This window comes from Canis aureus, chromosome 33, assembly GCF_053574225.1.
Source record: "Canis aureus isolate CA01 chromosome 33, VMU_Caureus_v.1.0, whole genome shotgun sequence".
Classification (NCBI taxonomy): domain Eukaryota; kingdom Metazoa; phylum Chordata; class Mammalia; order Carnivora; family Canidae; genus Canis; species Canis aureus.
In genome coordinates, this window is record NC_135643.1 from 21864380 (window position 1) to 21877276 (window position 12897).

General features: G+C 36.8%; 1 protein-coding gene across 4 annotated transcripts in view; it reads left to right on the plus strand.

The window, feature by feature from the left end:
* Positions 1–12897, plus strand: part of C33H4orf17 (chromosome 33 C4orf17 homolog) — a 49943-nt gene that overhangs the window by 22543 nt on the left and 14503 nt on the right. The window contains exons 6-10 of one of the 4 annotated variants that reach the window (XM_077882102.1): positions 3732–3813; positions 5590–5776; positions 6718–6761; positions 8258–8456; positions 9900–10012. In XM_077882102.1, the coding sequence (XP_077738228.1) occupies positions 3732–3813; positions 5590–5776; positions 6718–6761; positions 8258–8445 (501 nt within the window). In that variant the 3' untranslated portion in view covers positions 8446–8456; positions 9900–10012. Of the gene's footprint in view, positions 1–3731; positions 3814–5589; positions 5777–6717; positions 6762–8257; positions 8636–9865; positions 10013–12897 lie in introns of those variants that run through there. The other 3 variants (XM_077882100.1, XM_077882101.1, XM_077882099.1) reach the window with 3 other exon arrangements.

Sequence of the window (12897 nt, forward strand, 5' to 3'; positions counted from 1 at the left end):
ATAGATCAAATTCACTTGCCAATATACTAAGTACCTTCCAGAAAAAAACTCAATGAAAAGAGAGTAGAAGAGTTCCTTAAAGGGCATATTGTACTTCCTCTCACTAAAGGAATAATTATATTCTCTTAGAGTTGACCACTGAGTGATCTGTAAATTAGAAGAAGCTAGGAGCAAGGTATAATCACCATATTGATGAGAAAACCACTAGAGTCAGAAGGGGCCTAGGGAATACCATAAGACTCTTTTTCTATTTTTGCTATGGCTATTGATTTATTGTGAAATTAGGAGAAATTCAATTTACTGTCTTCTAGGATATGGCATTATTGAGGACAGAAATCTCAATAATATAACAAAGCTCAATATAAGGCAGTAGATTTTTCTGTCCTTTAATTTCAATTCTATATCTCTAGCTTCTAGATCAATGACAAACACAAATATTTATTGAACTAATAATATTTTAAGGAAATATTTAAGTAGATAAACCTTTAGCCAGATTCATCAAGAAAACAGAGAGGGGATTCAAATAAATAAAATCGGAAATCGAAGAGGACAAATAACAACCAACACCACAGAAATACAAAGAATTATATGAAACTTTATATGGCAACAAATTGAATAGCATGGAAGAAATGGAGAAGTTCCTAGAAACATACAATCTTTCAAAACTGAGCCAGGAAGAAATAGAAAGTTTGAATAGACTAGTTACTAGTAACAAAATTAAATCAGTAATAAAAAAAATTCCCCATAAACAAAAGCCCAAGACCAGATGGCTTCACAAGTGAACTTGACCAAACATTTAAAAAAGAGTTAATACCTATTCTTCTTAAACTATTCTGAAAAATAAAACAGGAAAAAAGCTTTCCAAATTAATTTTACAAGGCCAGTATTACCCTGATTCCAAAACCAGACAAGGGCACTACAAAAAAAGAACAGTATAGGCCAATATCCTTAATGAGCAAAAATGTAAAATTCCTTAACAAAATACTAGCGAACCAAATTCAGCAATACATTAAAAGGACCATTCACTATGATCAAGTGGGATTTATCCTAGGGATGCAAATGTAGCTCAATATTTGCAAATCAAACAATGCGATATATCACATTAACAAGAGGAAGAGGGATCCCTGGGTGGCGCAGCGGTTTGGCGCCTGCCTTTGGCCCAGGGCGCGATCCTGGAGACCTGGGATCAAGTCCCACATCGGGCTCCCGGTGCATGGAGGCTGCTTCTCCCTCTGCCTGTGTCTCTACCTCTCTCTCTCTGTGACTATCATAAATTAAAAAAAAAAAAAAAAAAAAAAGAATAAAATCTTTCTTAAAAAAAAAAAAAACAAGAGGAAGGATGGGGTGCCTGAGTGGCTCAGTTGGTTGAGCGTACTCTTAATTTTGGCTCAGGTCATGATCTCAGGGTCATGAGACTGAGCCCTGCTTTGGCTTCCATGCTGGGCGTGGAGTCTGCTTGAGATTCTCTCTCTCCTTGTCTCTCTTTCTCTCTCTCTCACTCTCCCCCCACCTCTCTAAAAAACAAAACAAAACAAAATAAAACAAAACAAGAGAAAGGATAAAAACCATATGATCATCTCAATAGATTCAGAAAAAATTTTGACATACCCCAATGCATAACCAAGGCAATCTTGAGAAAGAACAACAAATCTGGAGGTATCACAATCCCAGATTTCAGGATGTACTACAAAGCTATAATAAAGCAGTATGGTACTGGCACAAAAAAGGACACATAGGTCAATGGCTCAGGATAGAGAGCCCAGAAATAAACCCATGCTTATGTGGCCAATTAATCTATGACAACACATGAAAATATGTTCGACATCACTCATCATCAGGGAAATGTAAATCAAAACCACAATGAGATATCACCTCATACCTGTCAGAATGGCTGGTATAAAAAAAGGCAGTAAAAAGTTGGTGAGGAGTGGAAAACAGGGAACCTTTCTGCACTGTTGATGGGAATGAAAATTGGTACAGCCTCTGTGAAAACCAGTATGGAGTTTCCTCAAAAAATTAAAAATTAGAAATACCATATGATCTAGTAATCCCACTATCCAGAGGAAATGAAAACAGTAACTCAAAAAGATATATGGCACCCCCATGTTTATTGCAGCATTATTCACAATAGCCAAGATATGGAAGCATCTCAAGTGTCTGTTGATAGATAAATGGATGAAGAAGATATGATACACACACACATACACACATACACACTGGGCTATTACTTTATCATAAAAAAGGATGAGATTGTGCCATTTGGGACAACATGGGTGGACCTAGAAGGTATTATACTAAGTGAAATAAATCAGACAAAGATAAATACCATATGATTTCACTTACATGTGGAATATAAAACACAAAACAAACAGACTCTTAAATACAGAGAACTGATGGCTGCCAGAGGGTAGGTGGGTGAGGAGATGAGTAAAACAGATGAAAGAGATTAAGAAATACAAACTCCCCATTATAAAAAATAAGACATGGAGATAAAAAGTACAGCATAGGGAATATAGTCAATAATATTGTAATAATGCTGCATAGTAACTACACTTACTGCGTGGAGCGTCAAGTAAAGTATAGAATTGGCAAACCACTGTGCCGTACACCTGAAACTAATGTAACCTTGTATTTCAGCTAGACTTCAATAAGAATTTTTTTAAAAACAGAAAAAATTTCAGGCAGACTAGGGAAAAGGATTTTGCAGAGTAGCTCAAGCAAGAATTGCTGATAATTTAGACTGAGTCAAGGCTGTGGGGATAAAAAAAAATGAAGAGATTTGAGAAATACAAGAAAGAATTTACCAAACTTGTCTGGCAGCATATTGTAGATGCAAGGGAGTTGTCCAAGATGAATCTCAGGGTCTGGCTTGGACATCTATTCAGTGTATGCTAATGCTGTCCACCGAGTAAGGGGAATGAGGAGGAGCCAAGTTTGGAGCAGGCTCTAGGAAGAGAAAGATGGGTTTAGTTTTAGGTAATCTGGGTTCAGAGTACCTATAGTATATCTGAGTGGATACATTTGGTAGGCAGATGCATATATATGGCCGAATTTCAGAAACGTTTAAATTCTAAGATTAGATACAATTTACAGTCAAACTGGAAACATCATTACTTGTGCTTAATGTTTTGTACTTTAATATTTATTATGGTCCAATTGTTTTACAATTATTTTATATATTTATCTCCTTTATCATCCACACTTACATTCTTAGCTCCAAATAAAAAAAAAGCCAAGGAAAGATTCTGTTTGACAAAAGGGAATTATATTCCTAACCCATTGGGCCAACCACTGTGTTCAGGGAACTGAGCTAAAATTGACTCCAGCTAGATTTATCCACCATAGAGAGGAGCAGTGAAGACTGGGACAGTTCTGTGACTGGAAAAGCTCAGTTAGAACCCCATGGTACAGAGGGGGAAGGATTCATCCCCCAAAAGAAGAAAAGCTAATCTCTCTTCTGGAAAATGTGGGTACTGAGCAGACAAAACAAGAAAAGCCCTATAATGCCTAACCCAAACTGTTACTTGTATTAGCCACGTTTTGTTTTGTTTTGAAGATTCCACTCTATACTATTTGAAATCCTGTTCCCAGGCTGAAATCCCAATTAACTTAACTGAGCTTCATGTACAGGGTGACATTAGGGAAGGTGAGATAGTGGAGAAAGTAAAGGAAATCTCATAATACTTGCACCATTTATTTGCTCACTATGTAACTCTAATATTCTCTGTCAGATTCTGGCAAAGCTCTGTAACATTTTACGGACAGATTCCCTGGCAGAAGTTCTCCAGTGGCTGCTTCATGCAAGCTCAAAAGGTGAGATTAAAATAAGCATTTGCAAACACTGAGCTTGGGTTATTGTCGGAAAGTAGGAATGCGCCAATATCTGAAGTTTTCTACCTTAGATTTGCAAAGATACTACTGCACTATTCCCTCCTTGGTGTGTCAGTATCCAGGTCTCTGCAGTCCTCTAGAACTGCCTGCGTGTACCCAGTCACTCGATGACCCGAAGTTTGGTATGCCCCAAATTAAACTTCTTCACGTGATGGGAAGCACTTGTGTCCAGGGCTGGTTTGTGCTTCTTCTGCAGGTACCACCCCCAGGTGTGGCATATCTTCTGGCCTGCTCTGAACCTGAGCACAGAGCCCATTTCCTTTCTCTGGTACAGACAGCAGAGCACAGCCATCCAAGTTCTGGATTCTAATAGCTCTGCCCGTGCCCCATCAAGACCATCAGCTTCAGTCATCTCCCAGCCTCCTTTGGGGCCTTTGTGTTCTGTTCCATGAAAACATGCCAGTCTCAGGTGGGACAGCCATAAACAGCAGAGAGTAGCTGTGCTGAAACCCAGCTGGGCATCAGACTGCAGCAAAGCTTCTGAGGGTTTGTAGTTCTAACAAGCTCCCAGATGATGCTCATAATGCTGATCTGGGTCTTTGAGAATCTGCACTAGTAAAGGTTAGGAAATACCAGTGTGTTAGGGATAGACTAACATTTTTAAATAGGGAACATTTTGGAAATAGTACTTTACCCAGGAATTCAAGACTACTTGGCAAGCAATCAAGAAGTATTTGGGGGTGGGGATCCCTGGGTGGCTCAGCAGTTTAGCGCCTGCCTTTGGCCCAGGGTGTGATCCTGAAGTCCCAGGATCGAGTCCTGCGTTGGGCTCCCTGCGTGGAGCCTGCTTCTCCCTCTGCCTGTGTGTCTGCCTCTCTCTCTCTGTGTGTCTATTGTGAATAAATAAATAAATTTTTTTTTTTAAAAAAAAGAAGTATTTGGGGTTAAGGAGCCTTTAGTTCTTTTTTTTTTTTTTCCTTTTTGAGGACGTAGCTTTTATTTTATTTTTATTTATTTATAAAGTGTTTCTTTAAAGATTTATTTATTTATTCATGATAAACAGAGAGAGAGAGAGAGAGAGAGGCAGAGACTTAGGCAGAGGGAGAAGCAGGCTCCATGCAGAGAGCCCGACGCGGGACCCGGTCCCGGAACTCCAGGATCGCGCCCTGGGCCAAAGGCAGGCGCTAAACCGCTGAGCCACCCAGGGATCCCCGAGGATGTAGCTTTTAGAAATATACACAAATAATAAATGCTTATTGTTGAGGGGGGAATCCTAGGTGAACCAGAAAAAAATACAAGAAAAATCAATAATCAAAACATTGCAGTAATCATTTCAGTGACTTCAGTATATATCTTTACAGATATGCTTCTATTATTAGTCTGTATTTTAATGAGATCATATGGTACTTCTTATTTTGTTCAGGTATACTTTCTTTTCTTATTTGGCAGCAGCCTGAAAGGCTGAGTTTTGTTCTCAATATTTAAAAATTATTTCCACGGTCATTCAGGGACAAGTCCCTCAACGAGTTAAGAACACGGGGCACTTTACAGTTACAGGCCAACAGAAATCAGGGTTATGTGAACCAACTTTTCTGCAGAAACTTTGACTCACAAATAAACGCCTACTCAGAAAATAGATTACCAGCCTTTCACACTAAACTGATGGATAAAAGAACTAATCCCATGTTTCTAGCCAACATGACAATGATAACCTTCATGCCCCCCCCAACCCCCCCCGCCCCCCTTGTTTTAAATCAGAAAAAGAGTGGATCTCAGCTTTGATTCATGCTGAACTGGCTGAAATAAACTTGTTGGCTCAACGAAGAAGCATCTCAGCAGAACTAGCAGCAGAGGATAATAAGCCACCCAAAGTTAAATCTCCCCCATATTCACCTGCAAAATTGAAAGTGCTGACCAAATCGAGGGAAGGACATCAGCCAACCAGGTAATTAGATATAATGGCCACCTTGAGGGCATATGGTAGGGAAAGACTTTCAAGTTTCTTTTTGTTAGCTTACAAAACACTAAACATGCTGATGTTTTCAGTCTCTTTTTTATTCAGTAAATGACCAGAATGTGTATTTGTTTTCTTTCATTTTCATAAATGTAATATGAGAATCATTCTAAATCCTATTGTAGCCACCCAGACATCTAAGAAAATGAAGTTTTTTTTATTTGACCTAAAAATGGAAGCAATAAAGGAAACCAAAATTGTATTATTATTGTATATTTTGTCAAATGCATATCACACAAGTATCACCTTTTTTTGTGAGTAGAACAATGCTAGATTAAAATAAATGGCTTCACTTAATTTTCACTGGCATGCTCCTGGAGGCTGCTAGAGGAAAAAAGTAACTATTACAGGAATTGGAAATTATTTTAGTAGAAATTTTTCTTAAACCTTATCATTTCAGTGACAGAAGAATATATACATATATATGTATGTATGTATGTATAATATGGTGAAAGAATGTGATGTTATTTATGTCAGGGGAGAAAATCTTGTTGCTTTAAAATTAAAAGTTGGGTAAAGCTTAAGTTGAGAGAAAAATGGCTATTCAAAACCCAAGTCACTTTAAAAATCAGTGAGACAGAGATTTTAGATTGCAATTTGTCTCCATCTTAAAGTTTCCATAAAATTGGACACTGGGAAATAGGGTCAGTCTTTCTACGTTAGTGAATAATATATGAGGCACTGTTCAGCTATTTACTCAAAGAAGAATTTTTCGTTGGAAAGTACACTTAATACTATCTGCATTGAAAAACAAAGAATTGGGATAGAATATTTAGGATACATATATACTTAGCTTGTTGATGATAGTGCAGTCTATAGAAAATACTTGTTTGTATCTGTGAATTTCATTTTCTCTTTCTCCAATTATTTAGAGTGTCAAGTCAAGGATCTGAAGGAAATAAGGAAGTACCAAAAGGTTAAGTACAGTTTGTGATCATTACTGAGTTGGTATAGGGAAACTGACAAATATTTAACTTTTTAGGGATACAGACTGTGGTTTTAAAGGCAGTAAAATACAATAATGATTTCTATTTATTCTTAAGGGACAGTGTCTGCTGAATTTACCATTGAGATAAGTTTGACATAAACTTAACTTTGTTTTGAAAGGCAAAGTGCCTCATCAGAGACAGATACTCTTTAAGAAGTAAGATAGATAGCAGGATAGTAGGAATTGTAGGTTTGGTCATGCCAGTCCAGCAACAGGAGAAGCCCTGCACTGACCTAATAAAAGGACGATGACCTCAGAGTTTGGTTCTTCATAGCTTAACTGTCAAGCTAAATTATTTTAACTAGAAACTAAGTCAACCATAGAAAATATTAAAATGGCCAGCAGCCATAAGCAGACGCTCTTTGAGACAGGTGGAACACAAGAAAGAGGAGCAGTTTTGTGTCCCTACCAGAAGCCCAGCCACATCCTACAGTTTAGACCAAGAAGAATCAAGAACTGTAGAATGTCCTACTTTGGTCCAGAATGGATCAACTGAAACATCCCTGTGGGTTTGGCAGCTCCTAATTTTAAAACAAGTGTAGCAACAATGACTACAGAGCAGCAGTTATGAAGTACATCCATAAGCCTCAAACAAAAGTCTATTCTCTTATTTCTACAAGTGTCTCTTATACCAGGAATAATATGGTAATCAGAATTCTTTGAGGCCACTCTGAACTCCAGCAGTTTTTGTTGGTATTAACTAAACCCAAAACAGGCTATATGCGCTAACAGGCAGTAAGAAGTATAGTTTAGAAGTTAGAAAATACTCCCTTACTCTGACACACCCAGGATAGTCTATCGTACCTGACTTCTACCAAACTCCTCACCCTAGGACTACAAAATAATGACAGTGATGGTTTCTATTATTCAACTTTATGTCTTCCTGTTGACTCCTGAAGAAGTTTTGTTTAAGAACCCCCAGTCATACTTCTTCGTCTCCAGTGGTAATATTTGGCGCCTCTCCAAATCCTTATTCCTGCTTGGATCTGACCAAATAGGTCTTAGGAAGCTCTTATGAGTACAATTAACTTGTTTTAATCTGCTTGTCTATTTTCTTTTTGTCTATCAGGACCATAGATCCTTTTCCTTTTTCTCACTGGTCCCATCCTTCTCTATCACCTTTAGAGATCACCAGTTCTAATTCATTCCTTCCAAAATAATGTTTGACTTTAAAAGAATATGACATATCCTGCATGCCATAGAACAAATAACTCATTAAAAATGAGCAGGTGGGGAAAAAAAAGAAAAAAATGAGCAGGTGGTAAGAAAGATAAGAATAGATTCTTTTATGAATTTGGGGTATATTTGATTCACCTAAACTTCGTATAGTTGTTTTGCTTTGTATGTCATTTGCTACTACAACATGGCAGAAACTATATTTGATGTCTCAGTTTTGGTCTTATTTAGGTTTTTTTTTATTTCAGAGGCTGAGAACAGGCCTCCATTGTTTATCAGAAGAAATAAGATGAAAATACCCGTTGCAGACTATTTCAGCAAACCAAAGTCTCCTCTCAGGCCTAAAACTCAGGAAAGCATATCAACAAAACCAATGTCAGCAAGGAGTATGCAACAAGGATACAATCCCTCTCCCCAGAGAGCATTTTATCCTTAAACATTCCAAAGGTAGAAATTATAGACTGAGCTATTTCTTTCACAAACATGAGCTTCACTCCATAAGAGTATCAAATTATTTTTTAAAAAATATTTTGGTATCAGAGAATCAATAGCTCCTCTTTATGGTGGCACATGTAAATCTCAAAGCACCTGTATATGCTACTAAATAAATATTAATGGAGACAGTATTTCTATTTGTAGTTAATTTTAGCACCATGTATAAAAGGAGTATGTTTATTTGTATGCTACATTTCTAGTCTTGCACTGACTGTATATGTATATAAGCATAGGGTCCTGATACCAGGGAAGTCATCCATAACAGAAAAAGGCAGCTGCAATTTGACACATCCCCCAAACTCTAGATAGAGAAAAAACAAAAACAAACACAGAATTTTAACATCTGAGCTATTTTTCCACAATCTATAGTGTTTCAGTGCTGTGGGAACACTGAATGGATTCCATAGTGATTATGGAAAAATACTAGCCTCCTCCCAAAAAAGATATAAAAATTATCACTAATTTATGAGCCAGAAAGGGACTAGTCTCTACTCATTGCTAATTGTGGATGATATCAACAAATTTCTTAATATTTAACTTTTTTGTATTTTAAAATAAACCACTCTTAGGCCATGGCTATTATTCTTTCAGTGTATTGCTGGATTCTATCTACCAACTAGCCAATCTTTTAGAATGTTTGAGACAATATTCAAGAGATACTATAAATTTTGTGTATGTGTGCATGCGTGTGTACAATTCTTTTTAGATAGGGAGTGAGGGGAAGGGCAGAGGAGAAGAGAGAGAATCTTTTTTTTTTTTTAAGATTTTATTCATTTATTCATGAGAAACACACACAGAGAGGCAGAGACACAAGTAGAAGGAGAAGCAGGCTCCATACAGGGAGCCTGATGTGGGACTCAATTCCCAGACTCCAGGATCACGCCCTGAGCCAAAGGGAGATGCTCAACCGCTGAGCCACCTGGGCATCCCAAGAGAGAAAATATTTAAGTAGACTCTCTGCTGAGCATGGAGCCACAGGGTTCAACCTCACCACCCTGCGGTCATGACCTGAGGCAAAATCAAGAGTTGGATGCTTTTTTTTTTTTTTTTTTTTTTTAAGAGTTGGATGCTTAACCAACTGTGCCCCCCAGGGCACCCTGTATCTGTGCAGTTTTAATGACAACATTAGTATCATATTTATTGTGTGTCAGTAATAATTCTAAACACTTTAAATATAGTAACATTTAATTTTTACAATAACTATTCGAGATAGCTACTATTGCTATTCTCTTTTTGATAAGCAAGCTGAGGTGCCGAATGTTGTACTCATTGGGATAATATAAACAGTTGTAATAAATGTCATCTTTCAAACACAGTAGAGGATTATTTCTCATATATAAGTTCAAAATGTGTGTTTTTAGTCAGCAGGTGACTTTGCTTTACTTCGTGATTCAGGAGCCCAGGATCCTTCCATCTTGTGGCTTAACCATCACCCAGGGTTTCACTGTCAACTAGATCCTGCTGGCAGAAGAGGGAAAGGAAAGTGGAGGAAAGTCTTAATTTCATTTGGCTGCTGTAATAAATTACCATAAACTTAGTGGCTTTAATCAACACAAATTTAATCTCTTACAAATCTGGGGTCAGGGGATCAGGGGTCTGAAATGGGTCTCACTGGGCTAAAATCAAGGTGTTGGCGGGGCTATATTCCTTTTGGAGACTTTAATTGAGAATCTGTTTCTTTGCTTTTTCCAACTTTTAGGAGTTGCCCACACTCCTTGACTCATGGCTCTCTTCTGTCTTTGGAACCGGCAATGGCCAGTTGAGTCTTTCTCACAACACATCCCTCTGACATTGACTCGTCTGCTCTCTTCTTCTACTGTTAAGGACCCTATGATTACACTGGGCCTGCCTAGTATCCAGCTTATTCAAGATAATCTTAAGGTCACATGATTATCAATTTAATTTCCCCTTACTGTGAAACAGGTTCCAGTGACTAGGATGTTGATGGGACATTACTCTGCCCTCCACAAGGGGGCACATCTGCTTAAACTCTTGGCCTTGAAATGACAAGCATCACTCCTAATCACATTCCATGGTTGAAAAATGGTCTAGCTGAAAGGAGGCTGATAAAATTCTTAAATAGAAACCATATTCCAGTTATAATTGTATTCTATGGAAAGAAAAATTGAGTTTTGGTGGACAGTTAGCTCTCTCTGACACAAAGGTTTAGTGACTGACTCAAAGTGTGGCTGAAACCTATGTGCTTAACCACTAAGCACCACTGATATGTATCAAAACCATGCTGACTTCATAAAATTAATGTCAAAGCTTTTTCTCTTTTCCTCTTTTTTCTGTTACAGAGAGGTTACAATAACACTGCATATTCCTTTTCCTTGAAAACTTAGTAAAATTCACCTATTAAACCATGTAGTTTTGGTGTTTTGGGGGGTGGTGGTAGTCCTTTGACAGTTTTATTCCTTCTATGATAGCTGGCCTGTTTATATTTTCTGTATTTTGGAGGACTGATTTTGGAAAATTTAGTTTTCTTAGAAAATTAAGCATTTCATCCATGTTTCTAAACATAAAATTGAGACAGGTTTGTCATAATTCTAAATTCCTTGCTATCTTTATTCTGCAGTCTCATTTTTATGTATTTGTAATTTTTTTGATTCAGGTAACTAATGGCTTTTGACATTTTATTTTCACTTTCAAAAAAGTCATATGGATTTAATGCTATGTTCCACAATGTTCCTATACTGTATTTCACTAATATCTCCTTTCATTATTTATTTATTTTAGTTTTTTAGGTTCATTAGTATTCGAATGTCTTAAGTTAGATGTATTAATACAGTTATATTCATTCATTCTCATATATTAGCATAAGTTTTTAAGATGACAAAAATTCAAAATCCTTCATGATTAAAATACTCAACAAATACTCAACATAATAAAAGCTATATATATAAAAACTCACAGCTAACACTGTATTTGAAAGGGGAACCACTGAAAGATTTTTCTCCATGATCAGGAACAAGGCAAGGATGCCCACTCTCACCATGTTTCTAGTGAATACAGTACTGGAACTTCTAGCCAGAGCAATCAGACAAGAACAAGAAATAAAAGGCAAAAAAATTTTTTTAAAAAGAAGAAAATCAAAATTATGTCTGTTTGCATATGACATGCTATTATTTATAGAAAACTCAAATATATACATACATATCCCACACACAAACCTGTTAGAATTAATAAAATTCAACAAAGTTGATGATACAAAAATCAATTGCATTCCTATACACTAACAATGGCCAATTCAAAAAGGAAATTAAGAAAAAAATCCCATTTACTATATATATACTGTATCATAAAGGATAAAATACTTAGGAATACACTTACCCAAGGAGGTAAAAGACTTTTACACTAAAAACTACAAAACACTGCTAACTGAAATCAAAGAAGAAACAAAGAAATGGAAAGATATCCTATATGGATTGAAAAACAAGGGATCCCTGGGTGGCGCAGCGGTTTGGCGCCTGCCTTTGGCCCGGGGCGCGATCCTGGAGACCCGGGATCGAATCCCACATCGGGCTCCCGGTGCATGGAGCCTGCTTCTCCCTCTGCCTGTGTCTCTGCCTCTCTGTCTCTCTCTGTGTAACTATCATGAATAAATAAATAAAATCTTTAAAAAAAAAAAAAAAGAAAAACAATATTGCTAAAATATCCACACTATCCAAGAAGATCTACAGATTCAATGCAATCTCTATCAAAATCTCAGTGACAATTTTTGCAGAAATAGAAAAAAAAAATCCTAAAATTCATATGGAATCTCAAGGGACCCCATATAACCAAAAAAAAAAAAAAAAAAAAATCTTGAAAAAGAACAAAGTTGGAAGCCTTACACTCCCTGATTTCAAAACATACTACAAAGCAACAGTAATTAAGATAGTGTGGTACTGGTGTAAAGACAGAAATCTAGGCCAAGGAAACAGAATAGAGAGCTCAGAAATAAACCCCTGCATTATGGTCAAGTGATTTCGAATACAGGTGTCAAGACTACACAGTGGGGAAACGACTATCTTCAACAAATGGTGTTAGGAAAACTGGATTCCACATGCAAAAGAATGAAGTTACCATATGCCATATACAAAATTAAATTTGATTAAAGACATAAATATAAGACATAAAACTTGGATATGACACCAAAAAAAAAAACAAGCAAAAAAAATAAATGGGACTCCATTAAATCGTTAAATTTTGTGTTAAAAGAAACAATCAATATAGTGAAAAGACAACCTATGGAATGGGGAAAATATTTATAAATCATATACTTGGTAAGGGCTTAATAGCTAGACTATATAAGGAACTTCTATAACACAATGACAGAAGACATCACTATTTAAAAATGGGCAAAGGACTTGAATAGATATCTCTCTAAAAAAAGATATGCCAATTGCCA